This window comes from Dissoconium aciculare (genome assembly GCF_010015565.1).
Source record: "Dissoconium aciculare CBS 342.82 unplaced genomic scaffold K489scaffold_14, whole genome shotgun sequence".
NCBI classification, from domain to species: Eukaryota; Fungi; Ascomycota; class Dothideomycetes; order Mycosphaerellales; family Dissoconiaceae; genus Dissoconium; species Dissoconium aciculare.
In genome coordinates this window covers 648,250-671,278 of record NW_022984964.1, presented here as the reverse complement: position 1 = coordinate 671,278, position 23,029 = coordinate 648,250, and the positions used below count along the sequence as shown (strand labels likewise).

General features: G+C 53.1%; 7 protein-coding genes across 7 annotated transcripts; 6 read left to right on the top strand and 1 right to left on the bottom strand.

Annotated features, from left to right (window-relative positions):
- Positions 1-1,346: 1,346 nt before the first annotated feature.
- On the top strand, positions 1,347-4,700 carry K489DRAFT_326383 (acetyl-CoA synthetase-like protein; the record flags this gene model as incomplete). The annotated part of the gene is made up of 4 exons (XM_033601899.1): positions 1,347-1,640; positions 2,040-2,599; positions 2,899-2,926; positions 3,252-4,700. The coding sequence occupies 4 exons, from the start codon at positions 1,347-1,349 to the stop codon at positions 4,698-4,700; spliced, it is 2,331 nt and encodes a 776-aa protein (XP_033456331.1).
- Positions 4,701-5,361: 661 nt separating this feature from the next.
- Positions 5,362-6,281, top strand: K489DRAFT_384214 (uncharacterized protein). Its single transcript, XM_033605806.1, has one exon. The coding sequence runs from the start codon at positions 5,638-5,640 to the stop codon at positions 6,142-6,144; it is 507 nt and encodes a 168-aa protein (XP_033456330.1). The 5' UTR covers positions 5,362-5,637; the 3' UTR covers positions 6,145-6,281.
- On the top strand, positions 6,205-6,837 carry K489DRAFT_325987 (uncharacterized protein; the record flags this gene model as incomplete). The annotated part of the gene is made up of 1 exon (XM_033601873.1): positions 6,205-6,837. A coding segment is annotated over one exon (633 nt), but the record flags the coding sequence as incomplete, so codon positions are not given.
- Positions 6,838-7,636: 799 nt separating this feature from the next.
- Positions 7,637-8,914, top strand: K489DRAFT_78702 (uncharacterized protein). Its single transcript, XM_033608922.1, has 2 exons — positions 7,637-8,047; positions 8,120-8,914. Exons 1-2 carry the CDS (start codon positions 7,825-7,827, stop codon positions 8,755-8,757), a joined length of 861 nt encoding a protein of 286 aa, XP_033456328.1. The 5' UTR covers positions 7,637-7,824; the 3' UTR covers positions 8,758-8,914.
- Positions 8,915-9,085: 171 nt separating this feature from the next.
- Positions 9,086-10,763, top strand: K489DRAFT_413195 (kinase-like protein; the record flags this gene model as incomplete). The annotated part of the gene is made up of 2 exons (XM_033608009.1): positions 9,086-10,097; positions 10,156-10,763. 2 exons carry the CDS (start codon positions 9,086-9,088, stop codon positions 10,761-10,763), a joined length of 1,620 nt encoding a protein of 539 aa, XP_033456327.1.
- A 408-nt stretch (positions 10,764-11,171) lies between these two features.
- On the top strand, positions 11,172-13,797 carry K489DRAFT_78705 (kinase-like protein). The gene is made up of 2 exons (XM_033608923.1): positions 11,172-12,632; positions 12,685-13,797. The coding sequence occupies exons 1-2, from the start codon at positions 11,552-11,554 to the stop codon at positions 13,674-13,676; spliced, it is 2,073 nt and encodes a 690-aa protein (XP_033456326.1). The 5' UTR covers positions 11,172-11,551; the 3' UTR covers positions 13,677-13,797.
- On the bottom strand, positions 13,664-19,257 carry K489DRAFT_404508 (uncharacterized protein). The gene is made up of 2 exons (XM_033607121.1): positions 19,120-19,257; positions 13,664-18,336 (listed from the first exon to the last, which is right to left on the bottom strand). The coding sequence occupies exons 1-2, from the start codon at positions 19,249-19,251 to the stop codon at positions 13,918-13,920; spliced, it is 4,551 nt and encodes a 1,516-aa protein (XP_033456325.1). The 5' UTR covers positions 19,252-19,257; the 3' UTR covers positions 13,664-13,917.
- Positions 19,258-23,029: the final 3,772 nt, after the last annotated feature.

Sequence of the window (23,029 nt, the reverse complement as noted above, 5' to 3'; positions counted from 1 at the left end):
TCTCAATCACGAGCAGCCAGATGCCCGTGTAGGCCAGCCACATAGGCCATCTTGTCGAGCGCGTTGCACACAAAGGTAATCTATGTTCAGACGTCGACCAGGGCCTTTGGAGGTATTTATGACACCATGGTCGCTGATTTTCCAAGTCAGAGGATGTGTCGCTGGCACCTCAGGTAGGCCACCACGATCATAGATTCTCGGTCGTCACCATTGGGCAGCATCATGACGATCTCCCAGGCATAGTGCAATGGCCTATATAGGAATGGTCGTGGACCATCTGGCGGTGGAGCCACCGCCGTGCCCACTACCAATTGTCGGTTAAAGGACATTACTAGTACATATCACTGCGGGGCCATGGAGTTGGATCAAATGGTGGGAATCTTGATGTCTACAAATTTGCTCTGGGGTGCTAAGAAACGTCATCGCCGAAATGGACATAATTTCAAGGATCAGTAAGCTTGTTGGTGGTAATCGAGAAAATCAGCGCATTGTAATTGGTCGAGTCTACCGCGTTGCTGGAATATGTATGTGCCCAGGTGTGTGGAAGGTTTCGCTGGCTGTGGACAGTGTCTCACCAATGGGCGAATTCTCGGCGGGGTCATGTAGACGCGGTCTCGTCTGGCTGCGGAAGGCTTCCCTTGAGACACAGGACACACGATCGCACATGACGACATGCAAGTATAATAATAATAGAGCAAGGCGGATCCTTGACTTATCAGTCGGTATGCCAAGCAGGTACATAGCTGGGCTATGAAATATGTCTTCGGCCTGCTTCAGTCGAGGCAGGCTTCGATATCTCGTCCGCGAGACTGCTCACAGTAATGTCGGGGCTCACCTCTTTCCCTCACAGCCACGGCGGTGGCCTCAACGCAACTACGCAAGCTCGATCCTCGATATCGTTCGAACATCGATCCAAAGATGAATACTCCGAGCAGGGACTCCAAGAAGTGGTGGAACTGGCTTACGCCACCTTGATATTTAGATACACGGGAGAGTCTGTCGTACGATTCCTTACCCTCGACCTTTGTGGCGACCGAGAGTCATGGCTTGTGAAGCGCATGAACACTACCCAATCAGAAGGACAATCAAGTGCCGGTCATCTACTTCAAGACGAAGTAATTTCGCTTGAGAGAGATAACCTGGAGGCTCCAAATGTTCTCGTACGCGCGAGCGATTGCACGTCAGAAGTTTTCGACGGGCCAGAAAATGGCGTTGTATTTCGATTGGTCTACTCATCCCAGAACGATAAGATTTTGCAATTTCGAGCTTACTACAGTGAAGATGCTGTCGGCAAATTCCATGCTCAAAGGATGATTGCAAACTTCTCGGACTGCCTCACACTACTCATGAAGCGCGAATCATTATCATCCTGTTCGGCGTTGACACAGAGACAACGGGGCGACGATGATTGGATCAAGCAATGGAATTCAACTCCACAGCAACTTGATGATCGAACCATACACGACTGCATTAGCCAAGTAGCATCACAAAGTCCGGAAAGAATAGCGATTGAGGCGCACGATGGGCGCTTCACTCGCGGCCAATTGCAACAGCAAGCAGAAGCAATGGCGCTTCGCTTACTCCAAGCAGGAGTTGTTCCGAATGGAGTCATAGCGATTGTCATGGACAAGTCACAATGGGTCATCGTCACAATATTAGCTGTTCTGAAGGTCGGTGCAGCATTCTTGCTCTTGGATCCTAGCCTTCCCCTGGAACGTCTGAAAGTGATGACAGAAAAAGTTCATGCATCTCATACTGTCACCACCCCTGATCACAGCAGTTTAGCCGTCAAGCTTACCAAGAATATTTTGGTTCATATCGGCAAAGGAAACCTCCTCGCAATTGATCAGTCCGCAGAAGCCTCAATGCTCACCTCCAGGTTGCCACATGTATCACCTAAGGATATAGCATTCTACATCTTCACCTCTGGCAGTTCTGGTATACCCAAGGCCATTGCGACTCAGCACTTTGCCTGGTGTACCGGTTACACACACCATGCCCACAAGATCGGTATACAAGAAGGCACTAGAGTGTTCCAGTATGCTTCCTACAGTTTTGTCGTCTCGATCCTTGATATGATCTCTACGCTACTAGTAGGTGGCATAGTGTGCATCCCAGGTACGTATGAACGTGCCAACGACTTGGACGGGGCGATTCGGCGATTCGCCCCTGATTATCTCTGTGTCACCCCTTCGGTGGCCAAACTCCTGGAGCCTGAGAACTTCCCAAGCCTAAAGACACTATCCCTTGTTGGAGAACCTATCCCAAATGCTCTAGTTCAAAAGTGGTTGGGTGCCACCCAGACTAGACTTCTCAACGGATATGGTCAGAGTGAAGCCTGTAGTATGAATAGTGTGGCAGAACTGACTCGAGATCCACGCTCGCACAGCAGCATTGGTCGAAGCACTTGGCTAAGATATTGGGTCGTCGATCCATCAGATCATGATAGACTCATGCCAATTGGAGCCGTTGGCGAATTGGTGGTTGAAGGCCGTAGTATAGCACTAGGCTACCACGATGAACCTGAGAAGACGGCAAAAGCTTTCATCAAGATGCCTCGTTGGTCAGATGACTTTAACATACCTAAGGATCATCGTTGGTACAAGACAGGCGACCTTGTGCAATGGCAAGCAGATGGTACTTTGATGCTCTTTGGACGCAACGACGCACAAGTGAAGTTCCACGGCATGCGCGTACAGATGGGCGAGATCGAACATCACGTCTCACATGCGTTTCGTGAAGAAGTCGCAGAAGTGGTAGTGGAAAAGGTCAGAACGCCTCAAGAGGAGGGTGACAGGGAACTCCTGGTAGCGTTCATTGTCGCGAGAGACAAGCAAAAGGTTAATGGCCACGTCGAGGACAAGAATCAAGACTTGAAACATCGGCACGAACTGGAAGTTTTTCTCCGAGATCAAATGAAAGCTCGGTTGGCCGAACAGCTTCCTTTGTGGATGACTCCGACTAAAGTGGTAGTGATAGATGCTATGCCACGAACACCAACAGGCAAGCTTCACAGGAGCACCTTGCGTGATTCCTACCCCGTTCGAGATCGTGACCCAGCATCGACAACATCTCAGATCGAGACTAAGGAGCCCGCAAACATGAAAGAAATTACCACAGATCCAGGTTTGGATAAAATGAGATCACTCTGGGCGAAGGTCGGGCATATCAAGCAAAATCAAATCGAAGCCAGCAGTCGATGGGCTGAGATCGGAGGCGACTCGTTAAGCGCGATCGCGCTTGTCCGAGAGGCACGCAAAGCAGGGTTCGAACTCAGTACAGCAAACATCATGTCTGGACTGACCCTGCTTGACGCGAGCCATCAACGCCGGCAGAATCACCTGGAGCTGGAGGAGCATCCCGATCAGGAGCACCTCCGCCATCAAGGTGATGTAAAACTATACCCATTGACGGATTTCCAAGTGGCCTATTCTCCTACTGCCGAACACAAGTTTAGGGTGTGGGAATATCGGATCTCCTTGCGTGGCGACTTCGGATTGGACAGACTACGAACAGCCCTGGAAAGCCTCATTCGAGGAACAGAATCTCTGCACACCTCCATCGTGGAAGACGCAACCGGGACGCTCAAACAGGAAATCCTGCCAGTCGAAAGTGAAGTATGGAAGGGCAGAATTCGCGAAGAATCGAACACATCCGGCCACAATTTCCTTACAACTCCCGTCCTATTTTTGATGCCCGATCAGGTCGACGCATCCGCCAGGGAGCTGACGTTCTCAATACATATCGGCCACATAATATTCGACGGCATCTCGTGGGATCTTATACTGAAGGATATCGCTTCGGCCTACGCCCATGACGGTGTGATCAGCACTCGACCCTCTTTTACGGGCTACCTTCAATCGCGACTGCTCCAGCGCAGCCCCGAGTCTTTTGAATACTGGCGGAATCTCCTCCAGGGCTCGTCGCCCAGCCCATGCATCCCACTAAAGTCACCGAGTGCAAGACCGGATCCGAACAACATCGAACCTTTCTCCGACGAGCACATCTTTGACCGGATCTTGAACATTTCGTCCGATGAAACTCAGCTCCATTACCCAGCATCTGTCGTATGCCAAGTCGCATGGGCCATCACTCTCAGCTGCGTCACACGACATCCCGATGTCATTTTCGGCTACCTCTTTCACGGCCGCGACGAGAATATAACGGCGTCGGAGCAAATCATAGGTTGCTGCACAACTATTGTACCGGCACGCATCCAGCTGGATGAGACTATGACGAGCGTATCTCTCCTCGATCATGTTCAAAAGCAGGTTCACTCGAGCTCAATACACAGCCATCTGGGCTCTCACACGATCGCTCAATCATGTACCGACTGGCCCCGGAGCGAAGAATGGTACTATCACCGCTTCGCCCTCCTCCACCAGAATGTTCCCGAGCCCGTGTCCCTCCCCGTCGGCGATCTGGGATACATGCATATCAAGAATGTGACAACGAATCGCCGTTACCCCTCAGAATTCCACATCACCACGGTCGCGGCGGGCTCGAATATACTACTTTTCAAACTTCGGGTTCGGAAAGACCTCTATCGTCACGAAGACGGGAGTGCGGTGGCTGATGCATTTTCCTTGGCAGTGAAGATGGTCGTCGCTGGGACGTCGACGGTCGGCCAGATTCGCGACGCGCTTCTCACAAAACATCCGATTCCGAGGATGTGGGTCGAGCCCTTGATCTCGCATTAGTAGAAGGAAGAAAGCAAATCGAAATCGATCGCATGATCTAGCTCGCCATGGACGATATATTAGTGGCAGACACGCGCTTTCCACGCTATCGACAGTTGGATGATCCCCGCCCTGTACGGCTAGGTGATATGGCCCGAGCCCGAGGTGTAACAATCCACAACGCAACGACCAGCTATCTTGATATACTCGCATGTGGTATAACTATAGACCCGACCAGTAACTATCTTACGATACATGGTTCTTGTTGACAGGTCGAGTATAGAGTCATTGACAAAACTTCCAACAGCACGACTTTTTGGAGATAGATTTTACGCAGCGAAGGTTTTCCAACCGTCGATAGGGCACTTCGGTTGGAGCGGTAGCGGCGCCCTAAAGGGTCCACAGCCGGGATTGGGGTTCTTCCTCCAATTCCAATACCGAAAGCCTCCAGGGCTTTCTGTTGGTGAACGGTGCTGCCGAAATCTTGACCTACAGTACCATGGTGAAACACAGCAGTAATCGGATCCCCAGGGTCCAAGATCAGTTGAAAATACAGGATCAAATTTCATCCCTGTTAGCCGTGTCCCGTATAGGCGGACAGCGAATCACGATAGTCATACTAGACGACCCGCGCGATCGCTTCGTACAATTCTTACCATGTCAGTGAACTTTCCTGGTACACCTTCCCGAGTGAGCGTACAAGTCTAGCCAATTTGCTCCCTTTCAATCATACAAGCGACCAATTAGGGTCGGTCTCGGGTACGTCACAACGACGAGTGCGTCTATCCTCCCCCGGTGGAACATGGAAAAGTACCTCAACAAAACCATCTGTTCTTGATAATAATTCTTCTTCACTCTCTGCACGCGTCGTGTATCAGCATTCCGGGATTGTGATGCCTGTGCATCTAGACGAAAGCTCTCGTCACATGGATAAAAATCTCTACATAAAACCTGGCACATGATGGCCAAGGAATGGCAGTTTTTAAACTTTACCAGCATCGAGGACTCCACCGACCACCGAACTCGTACATTCATCCGGAGCCACGTCACCAAACGACAACATCAACTGGCGAAGAGGAAAGTCGTTCAACCTCCGAATCACAATCTACCGCAGGGTCAGAATACCTTTGCAGTGCAGTTTAAGGTTGAGCCGGAAGAAGAGCCTGATGCGGGATGGGCTTCGAGAGCGACTACCGAACTCCTGGTCCCGGCGTCATCGAATTCACGTAACCAAACACGAAGACTCGCCGGCAAGGGAAAGAAGCTCAAACCTGGAAATCGACCAGCTGCGAAAAATGTTGCGCCCGAGAAACGTCTGGCTCGTATGTCTACCGCTCAGTGCGATTCAATGGACGATTTGTCCTTCGGACCGCTGATTATGTGCACCAGGGATATTGCCCGATCCATCAAATGGGCGAGCAGAACCCTTCAACTGCTATCCCGTACCATATCAGGCCGACTATGACCGGATCTTACATCACAGTAAGTCCAAATTCATGTTCGCCATACCAAAGCCGACGCTGATACGACATCCTCAACAGTGATGACAGTCTTCGCCCCTCGCGCATGGCCCGCCCTGAAAATCAACAATGAACAGGGTCTGCACTGGGAGTGGTTCATGACCCAACACGCCCTCGCCGAGCCCGCCCTGTTCTACGTACGCTTATTGTTTGCCTCTGGCGACCTCGCGCGCATGAACGCCATTCCACCCAACACCACCGCATGGCTCCGATATCAAGCCGTCAAAACGATTAACGAAGCCCTGTCAGAACCCACCCGCGCCACCTCCGACGCCCTCATCCTCGCCGTCGGCCGTATCGCTCTACACGAATGCCTCTACGGTAACCGAGAAACTTCCAATCGAGTCCATCGTCCTGCTCAGGCGCGCATGATCGCCATGCGCGCCGGTATAGAGGCTTTGAATTTCCCTGAACTGGTTAAGCGCTTAATGCGCTGGGCAGATGATATCATGGCGAGACAAGGCGGGACGGAGAGATTGCTTGAGGTCGGTGATGAGTCGCAGAATTTCTCGCTGAAGGAGAGGATAGAGGCGCTGGAATCGTGGGTGCCGCCGGAACCCGATGCTGATCAGAGAAACGCGCAGTGCGCGTTGCCCTCAGCTGGAACATTCATCAAGACGGAAGGACACAGGGATTGAAAGTTATTGTCATGAGCTTTGTACTAGTACGCATTGATGAATTGATGGATTGACATCTGGAGATTATCTGGTTTCATCGACTTGTGGGAGGTTCTGTATAGCTTCCGAATTGCGTAGTATATCATTGGATGATCGAAGACTTGCTGTTTGCCATAGATTTTCTCAGTGATACTCGATGCCGTCATGCGAATGCACGATGACGAGAAAAAGACGTTGCTGCCTCAGGCATGACGGAGCACATCCCATAGCTGACTCAGAATTTCCATCATCGGGCAGCCGAGGGTCTCCTTCATGCAGGGCGTACGGTAAACACGACCACGTGGGGAGCAAGAATAAATCTGTTGTTGTCTAGTCACGCATCTTGACGGGCAATCGTATCGCGACTTCATGTCCTGAACAATACGATGCCATGCAGATAAACTTTCGTCCTCGGCTTCAGCGACGCGTGGAAATTCGCGTGCGCGACGCGTATCAAGAACAGAGGGCTCCGCCATCGCAATCGCAGGTCTTCTACACAGCGGTACCTGCAAGCCACCATTGGCGGGGAGGCTGTGAAGGCCACCCAACCATGCATGGCCAACAAAGAATCTACATGAAGCTCGCACAGTAGGTTCGTTAAGCGAGACAGAGTCTTGGCATTCCGCTCCCTCTGCATACAGTCAGCACTCTTTTTGAAGCCGCTGTCCAACACGGGTGCCGGGACTTGGGGAAGGATGGCCAGAAGCCTGCAAGGATTGCTGCAATGCAGACATGGCTTTTGATCATGCCACCACCTTGCAGGAGGAGCCTCTTGAGATGGATTCCTCTGATTTGCACTCCCAAGCCGCCCGCAATGCTGCCCATGTGCGAAATATGACTCGGCGCTGTAGCTTCTCGCTGGCCATTGTTTTTGTTTCCTCTAAATTCACGTCTTTCTTGGCCATCAACAGTTCTGTGTCGTGAACCCCGAGTGCGAGATATCGCGAGGACCCGTCGCCACGACTTCCTATGATGTGGCTTTCCTCCATCTGTGCCTTATTATTCGCGAGCCTCGCCGCCGCTGCTGAAGACGGTCTATTCACCTATCCAGCGCAGGGAGGGACGTATGTCTGGAACACCGGTAAAGCGCAGCGCATCGCATGGACGTCCAACGAATATGGTTTATATACCATAACATTAGGTCAACGATACAAATATGTGAGCTACGTCGCGCCGATCAAGCAGATATTTGGTATGCGCCTCCACGATACACACTGTCGCTCTCGATCGAATCAAACCTGCTAACAGCATATTCGACTTGTAGTCAACAGCAGTCTGACTCCCGGTTCATGGACATGGGATTGGGTCGTCGATAACTACTCGGCGGATCTTACAACCGGCAACGTCTTCGTGTTACTAGCAAACGACGGCTATGCGCAGAACTGGACCAGCGAGGATTTCACGATCCAGCGCTCTGTGCCCGGTGCCAGCACGGCTACCACGGGCATGACTTATGCCACGCTCGTGAGTGCCGCGAATCCGAATGCCGCTACAACAGCTGCTTCAAATCCCGGGTCGAATTCGGCATCGAGCTCGAACTCAGGCTCAAGCACAACCTCAAACAACGGCGGCGCTCCCACCACCACCAACTCCGCCGCCATCGGTGCCGGTGTTGGCGGCGGCATCGGCGGCGCGATCCTGCTCGTCGGCGGAGTCTTCGCCTTTCTCCACCACAGACGACGCCGCTCCAGGCAGTCCGAATCCGAGAAAGCTTCTTCAGAGCCGTTGGCACCTCCGAGGCTCAGATCGCGGACTCCGCCGCATGATTATATGATGGAGCAGGATTTCCGAGATATTCCCAGCGAGCTGCATCCGGAGGGCAGGTATGATCCGACAAAGACGCCGCAGGAGGTTCATGCGACGCATGTGGTGCATGAGATAGGAGGTGGGGGTGGGCGATGAGATTTGTAGATGATGCAAGATACGAGGATATTTCGATGGAATTATAATTGCTCTTCTTGGGCATGCTCTGCCATTTCCGTGTGTGCGAAAGCGAGAGAAGCAGACGGGCTTTGACGATATTTCTGCATCCTCGCGGGTAGAATGGATCGTTGCTCGGAGGGAAGCCCGACAAGCGTTGTGCCCCACACATGATCGGCATGATATTGCGGCACGGGCACCAGCATGTCATCCTTAACATTCTTTGAGCCTTCGAGAACGTTTCGCTGGCAAATTAGACTTTCCTTAAGACGAGAAGAAGATTCCGTCGCGAAAAATGTCGTTGTATAAGATGCCTTCGCATTGGGAGAGGGTCCCTCCCCTCGACGCAGGAAAAGCCGATGGCGAAAGGAGCTTCCTGAGGGTGCTCTATATACATCTCTACGAAGTACGGCCGTCTGCCGAATACATTTCAGAACACGGATACCTTGCACCGCATTCGAAAGGGGATTTTCTGAGAGTCATTATCACCTGTGATCAATCGCAGGCTCCGCTGTCTTTATTGCAGTCCTACGTTCATCCTTTTGCATGGGAGTGCTACAACGGTACACCGCTTCCAACATTCGATGTCCACCGCCAAATCGAGCAGGTACATTTCTCGTTCAATCTGAACCAGCCGCGTGCTTTTCAATGGAACATTTCTTTGTCTCTAGACTCGGTTCTCGCATTTGATTCCCTAGAAATGAAGCTCAAGAATTTTCGACTTCCGGTGCAGTGGGTAGATCTCCCTGGAGAAGGCTGGAAAACTGCGATTGGACTCGCGTATGGCGAAGCATCCTGCCAGGATCTACTATCCTGCAGAGACTACTACCTCATGGCTTCGCACGGAGATGTTATGAAATTCGAGAAGATGATAGGCGGACAAGAGTATGCTGTTAAGCAAGTTGTTAAGTCAGAATACAAAGACGCCCCATTTCCAGCAATTGCCCCCGATAGTTTTCGCATCGCGACAGCATCACACTATGAGTATCGAAATGAGAAAGCCCATCTAGTCACGTCATATGCTGGAGGCGGTCATCTATTTTATTACTTGCAGAAAGAACGGCGCTTCGACCTGGAACGATCGAGGCTTTACATTGCAGAGCTTCTTCATACTTTGGACATCTCGATAAAGCACGGCTATAAGAGATACGATCTTCGCCCCCTGGCCATCAAGTTGGATCGTGTCGGTCGCGTTATGATCTGCGATTATGATCTCTATCGACACAGCAATGATTCGCTCAAGGACTATACTGCTGACTGGTACGAGAACAGATATCCTTGTCCAGAAATGTTTGCAGGTGCCGAACCAACAGCAGCTTCAGGTATCGTCTTTCTCTTGCGAGTGCGGATGAAATAGGAGCAAGTCTGACCATGATATAGTCGCTTGGACTTTGGGAGGTGCGTTATTCGAAATGCTTTACGGAATCCCACCTTTTTATCACGACGACCCATACGCCTTTAGACGCAATGTCTGTTCAGAGCTGGAGATAAGTTTTCCTACTCATCCAACATTTCCACCAAGCACGATCGACCTGCTCAGCAAGCTCTTACGCAAGAATCCCTGTCATCGTTTCGGAAACTTGAATCTCTCAGATATTGAATCACATGCCTTCTTTACTGATGTTGATTGGACATGGCTGACCTCACGAGAGCGCGTTGTCAAGATGCTTCCTCGGGCTGAATGTCCCATAGTTGAGGAAATCAAAGACTACGTACCCTCAGCGTACACCGAATTCTGCGGCATTCGTGTTCACAAATCCAACCTTGTATTCCAGCCAGAAATGCCGCAACGCAGAGAGATATCGTCGTGGCTACATTCTCGCAATCTCGCGGCTGTCGATGTTGAAAGAATCGTTCAAACAATTTCCCTTCGAAACGCAGTCAGCAAAAATGACATAACAACGGCAAAGGAGCTTCTGTCGCAAGGAGCTCATTGCAATTTTGAGAGCGACGACAGCCCAGAAGAGCACTGCGAACCTAGAAGTTAATCGGGAGATTGCGAATTTGGTAGTGATTATGAGTTCTCAAGCGAAGATTTCATGCCACCACTAGTCCTCGCAATCGTTAACCGAAATGAGGAAATGGTAGAATTGCTTCTCGAATACGGATCCGACGTGAATGCAGCCTATCATGAGCTGCACGACAAGGAGATCCCCGATGAAAATGACAAAGGTCATGTAGTCCCTTGTGGAACAGTCGTACAGCTGGCGATAGCGCTTGAAAATGAAGAGATCACTCGTCGTTTGATCGATGCTGGCGCGGATCTGTGTTTTACAGATCCGCCGGACTATCGATGTCCTGCTGCGAATCGGATGACATGGCATCGGGTAGTGAAGCGGATACTGTATGCTAAGTCATAAGATACCATGCGATATCGTTTCCGAGAACATGCCTTACATGACGAATACAATACACATTGTGCTACTCGTCGTGTCATCGAATGAGGTTCAGATGGGCCAGCCCATACGCTTGATCAGCAGAACACTGCGTGGTCGATTCGACGATGTCCCCTGGCTCGGATTGTTGAAGATCATCCTGATTGTCACAACTTTCAACGTCAACCAGATGCTTGTATTATTACTCGTAGTACATATGAGATCTCAATGACTCTCTCCTATGCTTGGGCGGGCGTTTTGTCCCGCCGTGACGTCGCATGCAGGTGCGGGAGGTCCTGATGCTGCGCCTCTTCCGGCACAGCAACAGCGGACGAGTCTTGTTGTGCATCCTTCACCCTGCAATACGCCAGAAGTTTTGATCAAATTTTCAAGACTCGGCGATGCCAGCACTTCTAAGTAAATGGCGGAAAAAGCCAGTGTGTGCTTCCACGCGTTGGGAAGAACTCCGGCATCTGCAGGCCGAAGATGCCGACGGCGACCAAAACGGACCAAAGACCCTATACTTGCAACTACACGAACTAGTTCTGCCGATCGAAACGGCAAAGTTAGGTGAGAATGATTTGTTTTCACCGACAGGATGCCACTGGGGGAGCGTCGTCATCACCTGCGATCAATCACAGATCTCTTGCGATCTCGCGCTCTACCGAACCTCGCATTCGTTACGCCCGCAGTGGGTTTGCAAGCAACCGCTGCAGGAGTTCGAGGTGTTCCGTCCGGTACATCAGGTTCAAATATCTTTCAACCTCAACCTGAAAGGCTCGAATACCTTTTCGCTGAATATATCAGTGCCCCTGGGGGATGTTCCAGTGTTTCAAGATCTGGAGTCTAGACTCGAAAGCGCTCGACTTGACTCGCAATGGTACGACGTCCCCGGCAACAGCGGTGCCAAGGTTGCGGTTGGATTCGCGTTCTGTGAGAGATCCGAGCGAGAGGATTTCTATGATGCCAGACTTTGTTGTCCTTGGAGAGTGACCCACAAGTACATTGGCCCAGGACAGATGGAGACCGTGCAGAAGTACGCAATTCAATACTTGACGAACATCCCCGCGAATACACACTCTGAGCGCAAACCATTTCCCGTATTTGCTTACGATATGCCTGTTGCTGCATTCTATGAGAATATTGTTTTACACGGGCGAGACTCTATACTTTCGCCATTTGTTGGCGGAGGGCAATTGTTCTACTATCTGCAGCAAGAGCGGCAATTTAGTGTCGACAAATCAAGGATCTATATTGCAGAGCTCATGCACGCACTGGAAGGGTTGTCCAACCACGGCTTTCCTGGATACGACGTCCGTCCTACAAAAGTCATGCTCGACAGCTTGGGACATGTGAAGATATGCGACTTCAGATTGTATGGGTATCGTCAAGATGCCGTCGACACCAATCTTGAATATTGGCAGCAGAGTAGATACCTTACTCCCGAAAGTTCTGTGGATCCCACACCCAATGAAGCAACGGGTGAGTAGTGTGATGGCCATTAGAGTACTTGATCTTCAGCTGATCATTCCAGCCGCTTGGTCGATAGGGGCGGCTCTATTCGAAATGCTTTACGGTCTACCACCATTCTATGACGAAGACGTTGACACTTATATATCTCGAATACGCTCGACCCGCCCACTCGTAATTCCCAGTCGCCCTGAGATTCCATCAAGTGCCGCAACACTTCTGCTCCAACTACTCGAAAAGAACCCAGCAGCACGACTCGGAGCGTCAGGTCTGTTGGACATCAGATCCCATGACTTCTTCATTGGCGTTGATTGGACTGACATTGCGTCGAGAGAACGCATCGCTGCATTTGTGCCACCTGTAAACCCCCCATGGATTGCGAAGCAGGTTCGGCCAGAACCAGATATCTGGAGATGGAGCTGGACCGACAAGGACGGCATCGTACATAAACGCGCGTTTGATTTCGGAAAGTTGGCACGGAGGCTTAAATCAAAGCGTGAGCCGCCGGATTGGGAACTGCTGAAACCTCGATCCCGCCGAGCTCTCAAGACCGTCGAGCTTGGCTGGGCCGTCTTTCAATGCGACTTTGCCGCAACGCTGCGTCTCCTGTCCCAAGGCGTACAATGCGATTTCGAAGAGGGTGATCGTCCAGGCTACCCGAGGAATCCCGATAACGCCCAGATCTTCTACGACCCGACTTTCGCGCGAGAATTCATTCCACCCTTAGTTTATGCTGTACGAGGCCTCAACGAGGCAATGGTCATGCTTCTTCTTGCTCATGGCGCCAATCCTAATGTTGGTTTCCACGAGTTGGATTCAGCGGACCTCTACTACTCACATAACAACGAGGTCTCATGTGGCAGAGTTGTTCATCTTGCAGCCGGCCTGGGACTCATGGACATCACGCGGCGTCTGATCATCGCTGGAGCAGACATCTATCGTGCACAACCCGTAGCAGCGCATCATCTCTGTGCTGGAGTCCATCGAATCAAATGGCACCAGGTGATACAACGCTCAGCGGATGCTGCAGGGACAACGGCGGAAATTTCGGACTGAGGGTTTCGTTCTATATTGTAGACTCGCTCAAGTATATACCAGTGCACCAATCTCGAAAGGCTGTAGTCGCCCGGTGAGCAAACGACCCCTTGTCGCACCTTGAATCGAAAAATAGAAGAAACGCCATTCATCTTACAAAACACATCTTTATCCATCCAATACACGCCCAATCAAAAAGAAAATGCCGGTAAACGCGGCATGTGAAAACAAATCTCTATTCCGAAAAGTCTTACAAAGGTGCCTAACCTCTCCATTCATGTTCGCCTCCCGTCATCCTCCCAGAATGTGGGTATCTCCCCTCTGCCATCGGCGGCGGCGAGGGCTCCCATTCCTGGCCAGGATAACTCGCGCCTCGCATAGGAACCACTTCATCGCTGGTATTTCTTCGAAACGGTGGAGCACCGTGTTCTGGGAAACCTGCTGTGCGATGGTGGTGGGTAGGGTCGTGGTAGATTCGTCCTCCACTGGGCTGGCGGGGTGGTGCTGGAGGGCGATTTTCTTGGGTGTACATGGGAGCATGATCGTAGATTGGATCGTAGTCGTTGGTGTTGCTGGCGTAGAAGCGCTGTTGTTGCGCGAGGGAGGCGTGTGAAGGAGCGTAGTAGTCCTGTGAGGGCTGTGTGCGGCGAATTTGCTGCTGATAGTCGCGAGCCGGTGGTTGCTGACGTTGCTGGTAATATTGTTGTTTTGGTTGTTGCTGTGGGTAGTGTTGTTGGCTCTGCCGAAGTTGTTGGTAGGCAGAGGTTTGGTTGGTTTGCGACTGAGAATAGTCTACAGGACCTTGCGACCTTTCATCGACATAGGTAGGATACTCGCCAGGCGAGACTCGGGCTGGGGAAGTCAGACCCTCGGGTGGACCTCGACGGTAGAACTCTGCCGGTGTTTGAACATAACTCTCTGGACGGCCCTGCCATCCAGGACGTGCCTGTCCATTCTGCGGCGCGCCAGAGGGTAACGCAATGGCCCAGGGTGCTTGCTGACGTGCGGATGCTTCGTTATAGCCTTGATGATCCGCATGCTGATCCTCCGGTCCATACTCATACTCATACTGCGCTTGACCTCGGGGAATGTCCAAACTCTGAGCACCGCTTTGAGTCCTCTCGGCGCCTGCCGGTGGAGCCTGCTGCAGACCCTGAAAGTAATCATATTGCTGCTGATACTGCTCAGGGCTGATTCGTTGAGCTTGCGCAGCTTGAGACGGCACAGGTCGCGTGTTGATGATGGGGTTGCTAGTGCTGGCGAAAGCGCCTTGTGCCGGCTGTGGAGATTCAACGGGAGGCCCGATGGGATCCACCGATCCAACGAAAGAGGCACTCACGGGTCGGAACGCCTCAGGAATGCCCTCCAGAGTACTCGAGCCTCCAGTGTACGTTTGGCGATAGCCAGGTCGTGTTGTCGATTGCGCACGCACAGGCCCTTGCTGCTCAGGAAGAGGATTCGCATCGAACCAACCGTCGGGAACAGGTAAAGTTTGATCATTACTCTCCGATCGTCTTGGGACTTGTTTGCCCTGCATAGCAGACACATCATCCGAGTTCTGCCGCTGCAAAGCCTCGAATGCTCGATAGTTGTCAACGTGGCCCACAACAGTGCCGCTGGGTAGGACATCCTGGGAACCTGAATCCTGTCTGGTGTCCCGCTTGGTCAAGCGATTGGACTTTGGCTTGGATGAAACCACGTCCTTGGCGGCATCTGAGCGTCCGAATAGTGCGCCGAAGCCAGAGAAGCGCTTTTTATTGGGCTTGAGATCGACCTGAGATGTCGCTGGCGAAGAAGACGTGCGCTGCAGTTTCTTCAATGTATTCGGCCGAGGCGCCTCATCAAGAGGTTTGCTCGCGTCAGCCGAATTCTGGCGCAGCTCGGTTCCTGAGACACCTTCCGGCGCGGCGTCCGCTCTGCCTTGCTCCGATCCACGCTTTGTGCCGAGGGACTTCCACATACTATTTCGCTGTTGCTTGGAAGGCTTTCCCTGCGCAGTGGGCTCGGCATCGATATCGACTTCAGTAAATTGGGCGGCATGCACATCCTCAAGACCATGAAGATCCGAGATATTGCTAGCCGCAGCGAGTGTGTTGGGACCAGACGACGATGCACGACTACGGAAGAATCCCGATTGTGACCGCTGTGCAGGATCCCGCCCAGGCTCGTTCGGGCTGATGCCCGATGCTGCATTTGAAGAGCGGAGATCGGCATATTCGCTTCCCATGGCAGTTGGAGCGGTCCCTCGGAGTGCAGGATGCTGTTGAAATGGTGGGCTTCCGACAGGTGGGCCAGTGAGGTCTGATAGATCAACATTCGGAGCTGGCGTCTCGGGATCGCGATCGTGGAAAGTCCGAGTCGTGTTGATCTGCTCTGGAATCAAACGGCCGTTGGCATCACGAGGCTGCGGTGCAAATGACATCGGCCGATCAGGCATAGACGGACGGACGATTGCGGCAGGGTTTCGTACATATTGTTGGTTTGGCTGCGCTGCAGGGGGCGGATACGCTTGCACCTCCTTCAGCTGTGCGAGGTTGCCGGTCTGACGTGTGTCCTCCAGCGCAAGTGGAGGTATCTTCTCCTCAGCGGGAGGAGAAGGCTCTCCAAGGCTAGATACTGGGGAGTCGCGCGAGACAATTCTGTCCAGATTGTCGCCGTCTGGAGCCAGCGTAGCAATCTTGACATCAGCAGGTGGAGAAACGTTGTCGCTTCTTGCATCAATAGTATTGCTGACTGTAGGGGAGACTGGCGCGTCTGGAAAACCGGATTCCTTGCGCGTAGCATCGACTGCAACCGGACTTTCGGCCATCGTCTCGCCGAACACACCACGAGGTGGCGACGAAGCTACCATTATCGGCACCATCGTTTTTACAGGAGACTCTCTCGACGCTGATGTCTCGGCAACTGGAGCCGTCATTTCCTGTTGACCGTCATTGTCACGGCGGGGAGGAGTAGTGGTAAGGTCCCGCCCTTGAGAATCCCTCAACTGCGCCAAAACACGTGCGAGGGATTCGCTTGTCTCCATCGCAGGCGAGTTCGGCGCCGTACGTCGCTGACTAGGCAAAGTTGTAAGATCGCTCGTCCTTCGTGCATGCGTGACAACGGCAGATTTCGCTCCTTCGGCCTCTGGAGAAGGAACAACAGGAGCAACATTGGCGACATTTTCGCTCTGTTCCTCAACAAGCCGATTTCCAAATTTGCGCTCGCCAACACGGTCAACGCTTTCACCGGCTTCTCCCTCGTTGACATCCGGCAGACCTCCGAGTTCCTTCGCTCTCGCGCGATCCTCACCACCACTAGAGTGTAGGGCTCTCTTGATCGGACTAGAACCTTCATGCATCGTCGTCGCAGGACTAGGCAGGATCCCCAGACGCGCACCGGCAAGGAGCGCACTAGTCGCAGAATTGTTGCGTGGCGTGCGCGGTGGGAGATCCGCATCGGGGGCATCCCATGATTCGAATCGGCGCGGAGGGTTCATGGGGATTGGAGGGGCGACTCTTATGGGTTTGCCGGAGGGTGTGTGCGCAGGGGTCGTTTCGCGTGCGTTCTCAAATGGCGGCGCTGTGTTGTTGTCGGCGGCGGAGGGGAGGATGGGTGCGCCGATGCGGCTCAGGCGATTTTGTTCTGATTTGGATTCGACATCTTGATCCCAGCCATCTAGGGACATGGACCCGATGATTCCATCGCTGTCTGTCCGGACGAGACCAGGTTCGGCTGCAGGAACAGTTCCGAGTTCTTCTTGCGACTTCTTGTCGTCGGGTGCCACGAGACTGATTCTTCGGGAGAAATTCTTCAGCTTGCTAAGGAATCCTTTCTCCATAATTTCACTCGTAGGCCGAGATCGTCGTCCAGCGCCATGTGGAGAGCGCGAAGTTGAGTTCTCGGACTTGAGGCGGCCGCCGACGATGGTCGTCAGTGCGCGAGCAGGGCGTGGCATATCTGTGACGGACTGACGACCTCGGTCGGCATCGGAAGTGGCATCAAAGGTGGTTCTTCGGGCAGGCACCGTGGCATTTTCCGCGGCCGTCTCGAAAGACCCGTGCACACTCTCTTGTGTCGTCACTTTCTCAAGCGAAGATTCACCTCGTCCGTTGCCATCGACAGTGGTCTCGCCACCAGCGTCCTCTACCACTCTAGCAGCCGCCGCGAGCACTGCAAGCTCACCCGCATCGAGCGAATCGCTCCGCAGCCCATTTTGCCCGTCCTGGTCATTTCCTTTCAACGAAGACTTCGCACTCTCGGCCAAGGACTCCGCCTCCAGGTTCCTGATGTCCGCCGATCTTCTCCGAAACGCACCAAGCAAGCTCCGTCTTCGAAGGTCATCGCGAGACGAAGAAGCAGTCTCCGTTACAGCATTCGGAATGCTCGACACGGAGGCGCGAGGATCCACGTTTTCTGCCTCACGGGCAGATTGATGGGACGGGAGGTCAGAGGAATGTACAGGCACCAGAGCTAGGTCTGTAGTCGAGATTGTGGGAGGATGGGAAGAGAGGGGAGACGCAAGCAAATGATCTTTTCGCGAGGAAGATGTCACGGGCGTATTGGTGTTAGACGGAGCAATGCCCGCGGTAGACGTAGACGCAGAGGTCGGCGTTGAGACGTTCCGATTGGGAATGGCGTTGGCATTGGCGCTGGCAGCAGCGGATAGAGGACTGGACTGCACTGGAGAGGAAGAAGAGACCTGAAGAAAAATTTACATAAGCATATGGACTTTTTGTGTGTGAGGGGTTCTGACAGGAGATGGGTGACACTGAATGTCTTGTTCTGTGTGGTAGAGCTAATGAAAAAAAGGGTAAGAAGAACATGGGAAAGCAAGTTTGTGGGCATGGTGGGCCGAATGAGAAACTCGATGTGGTGTTGTTGGTGGAGCACGCAGGTGACTTCCATCAACCCACGCACATGTATCGGCGGTCCCTGCAAGGTTTCCTTCACGAAACAGGCAAACCCATTCTGAGGTCTGACAAACATGTGGTAGAAGAAAGAAGCTTTGATAAAAATCGACAGGAGTGAAATGGAACAAAATCCAATAGGGTATCGTGATAAGAGATAACAGTGCAAGTAGATGATGTTTTCCAATCTTCTTTTCTTCGCGCAACCCATTCGCCTTTCGCTAGTTTGTAACGATCGGTTCTTGGTCCTTCTGAGGCGGGCGGTTTCCTCTCGACTTCAGATCATCTGTGTAGAGAAGAAAAGTGGGTCTCAGCTGATCTGTCGTGTCGAAGAATAGAGCGCGAGAAGAAATAGATGCATTCTGGCGTGTCTCCTTTTGGAATTTTCTGCTTCGATTGGAGTGCACGGGATCTCCTGAAGCCTCCACTGCTCGTCGATCTGACCCGATTTGCCATGAAGGGGGTGTGGAAAAGGTTCAAGGGGCTGAAGAACACGACAAAGGGGCAATGGAAACAAGGACATTGAACGCAAAGTGTAAGCAAGGGGAAAACAAATGAAAGGGTCATCACTCTACCTTTCCGCCCGCATTCCCAGCTCCACCACTCCCACTCCTCTCCGAACCACCAGCCAACCGATTCCGCCCCTTCGCAAGCAATCCAAGAGCGCCGGCCTGCGCTTTCCCGCCGAATACACCCGCCGACTTCATGAAATCTTTTCCGCGCTGCTGCATCTTGTCCATATCCACGACCTTGGCCATGCCAGGAGAAGCCGCAGAAGCAGAATTGCTAGGGCCGGCAGTAGCAGGTGTTTGAGAAGCCGCGGTCCCGGGATCCGGGTACTGATTGTGGTGAGGACTCGGCGAGCCTGGGCGGCCGGTGTCGTCGTCGTTAGCCCCTCCAGCTCCACCGCCCCCGAAGCGCGTCGCGAGTTTACCGAGGGTGATGCTGGGAGATTGGCGATGGTGACCGTGAGCGCCGCCACTGCTGCCTGCAGCGCCAACGGCGACACGACGGAGAGTCCCGAGAGCGCCAGAACCGCTTGGAATGGCTTGAGGCGGGGCAGGCTCAAGGTTTTCGTATGCCGGATTGCGGGCGATCATGCCGGTGATCCAGGCATCAAGGCCGGTGTTCATGTTGCTGAAGGTTTGGCGGGTAGCGGTGTAGGTAGCGATACGGGAGGGCGCATCCGGGATCGCGAGAATGGTTTTGAAGGCAGGGATAGCTGGTGCTGAGGGCGCAGACGTAGGAACTATTGTTGGAGCTGCTGTGAACTGAGACGCGGCATCGGCATTGTCCAATGGATCTTCTGCATGGTCAGGCAAGTCGTCCGCGACGTAGCTGCTTGCAACACTATCGCTACGCAAAGCAACAATATCGATGCCGTGCTCGGTCTCATCATTGATAAGGGCTTCCGGCGAAAGATCACTGAGGTAGTACGAAGTCGGACGCAGATCACCCTTGTCTGAGCCACTCGGCGAGGGCGACCGCAGGGACACTGGTGAATGCGCCGACTTGTTGATGTAAGCAGGTAGAAGGTTCTCCTGGCTTCGGTTCGTCGCAATCTTTGGTAGCGGCAACGGCGGGAGGGCTGCCTCGGTACCGTCCTCCGTGGTCTCGATAGAGGGTACGACTACTTTAGGCGTAGTCTCAGCTGCAGGACTTTCCGCCTCCACTTCAGCGTTGACGACATTGAGCTCCTTGTTGCGGGGACGTTCATAGGCAGCGACAGGCTTGATCTCAGGGCTCTTTGTCTCTTCCCTGGCGGCTGCTGCGTCTGTACCAAACGAAGTCTTCAAAGCTGAAGGGGAAGTCGGACGAGATCTTGGGGTGTAAGATGACTTTGGCAAAAGATATTCCGACACACTAGCTTGTTGCTTGTGAGCTGGTCGTGACTCCCATGAGAATCGCTGATCGAGGATGGGCTTGGCGTCTAGACCTTTGAAAGAGGCAGCGGCTGCTGAGGCGTCAAGAGCATCCTGAATCCTTTGTCGATCGTCCTTCGCAGCCTCGGTCTTATTGGAATCACTATCCAACTTGCTTGGGGTATTATGGGTGCTGGCATCCAGGCTTCGGACGATCTCTCTGCGAAGGCGATCGCTTTCATTGCTGGTCTCGTCAGTGGGACTAGCTGTACTTGTGCTTGTTTGGGTGGGCTGTATCGGTGAAAAGCTAGTTGCGTTATTCGACCCTGTGGGAGGAGGGTTGGATAGGTTTTTAGCATTGGAGTTCAAACGGAGAGGCGCAGGCGCATCCTCTTTGATAGATGAAGAAGCAGTCGATGATTGTGCCTCGACAGTATCATCCGAGTCAAAGCGATCCAAGGGTGGTGGCGCAGCACTCCGCTGTCCAACAAATGGCTTCGACGGAGTGGCGTTGGAGCCGGAAGACACACCGGTTGCAGGGTTTCCGAAGTCCTTCGATTCATGGCCGAGTCCTACTGTGGCAAGGAGAGAAGAGCCAAGTTGAGCTCCAGCGTTCTTCACAGCATCGAGAGCGCTCGCAACAGTAGCATCTTCTGCACCAGACGAAGCCTTAGAGGTAGAGGTCGGTGCGAAAGAGGGTGTGATCTCCTGCAATTGCACCTTCTTAGTCGTGGGCGTGATATCAGACTGCGCGAGAGAGGGAGAGATATCGGCAGTCATTACAGGCGGAACCTCAGTAGCAGGCGTGGGAGCAGAGCTGATCCACCCGCCGGGCATATCTGGCTTCACGAAAGAAGGCTCACGCGTTGCCGCATCAGGTCGTGGGAAAGCATCCGACACTGCGATGGAAGCACCGGCGATCTCATTAGCTGCGCTCTTTGTCAGAGAAGACACGCTGCCAATTGATGAGGCAGAACCTCTACGGGAGCGCGTCTCAATCTTCTCCGCCAAGTCGCGAACTCGGCCTTTGGTAGGGCTGTTGCTGCGAGGGCTTTGTGTTGGTGACGGAGAGCCGATGGCGGCGATGTTCTTGGAGGCAATGGGGCTCGGAGGCGCACCAGGGGTACTAGGGTGATTGTCGAGGAAGAGATGTCGGCTCGCACGCACAGCTTCGGTGATAGTCGGGGTGGAAAGCTTCTCACCGGTGACGTTGATTGGCGAAGTGGTGCTTTTGCCGTTGATGTTGTCGACTAAATCAGCCTCACGTAGGCTCAAATCACTTCCAATGCGTAGAGACAGAGGAATGATTCCACCACCTTCCTTTACTTCCCCATCCTTCGAGATGGGTGCCGGAGGCGGAGCTTCGGATAGTGTATTTGCTTGTCCTTTCTCACCCTCTGCTTCTCCGCCACCGACTGTCTCCGCAACCATCGGTCCGCTCAGACGCTTGGAGCTAGGAGACGACTCGACCACCACCGGATGATGTATCGGAGTGGTTCCAGAAGCAGGCGGGTCCAAGCTACGTCGATAGCCCGGCTCAAAAGATGTTTCGATCGGTGCAGGTATCGGTGGAGCCGAACTGGTGATGGTACTACCAGATCCAGGCAACTTCTTACGCATGATCGAGCCGCGATTACTTTGCAATGCGGGTGCATCCGAGGGCTTTTGAGTTGAGCCTGGAAGGGCCGCATTTGCCAATGTTGTACTGGTTGATGGGAACGATGGTTCCTGCTTGATAATCGGGCTGATATTGGTTGTCCCGGTTGAAGTGGTGTCGCTGCGGTGAACACCGCTGCCAGCAGTAGTGGATTGTGAACCGTCGCGTGAGAGGCTGGCATTGTTACGATCGAAGGCTTGCTCCACTGCGGACCGGAATCCCACCGAAGGTGAGTGCTGGAGGCTAGATGCTGGCTGAATCGTAGATGTGCCGGATGTCGTAGGCGTTCCCTCAGCAAGGGGTGCTGAAGCAAGCGGTCCCAGTGGCTGAGATATCCTGTTGGGACCTGTCAAGCTTGTTGGTGAAGACGGTATTGATTCCCGGCCCTCAGCGACCGAGTTGAGCGGCGAGGAACGGCCAAATCCAGACGATGCGATTGGCGGCGCGATGCTGCCACTTGCTCCGGTCTCTCTTTGAACAAAGTCCGGTGTTGGCTGCGTGCTCTTCTCCACGTCCGACGATTCCCGAGCCTTACTTTCTGCCATTCGCTTGTAAATATCACTCGGTCTGATGAAAGGGAGCGGTTTGTCAGGCGAATCTGCCGAAGCGCTGGACGGAGAAGCTACAGGTGACGTGGTCGAGTTGCGCTGCTGATTCTCCGGGCTCTGGCGTGGACCACTGACCGAAACACGAGTGTTCAACGGTGCAGGGACATATTCGGGGTCCGAGAAATCGCGTGGTCGATTAGGATTACGATCCGGAACCTCGGGGGATCGAGTACCAACGCGAGCGTCATATGGTCGATTTTGTGATGCGCTCGACGGGTTCGCACTGAATGCGCGGCCTTCGTCGCCGCGGTCGAAGCTATTGGCCCGAGGCAAGCGTTGCTGCGGCTGTTGGGGATACTGAGCTGGCGGAGATGTCGGCTGTCGTGATGATGGATACTGCGATGAGGTTGGCGATCGC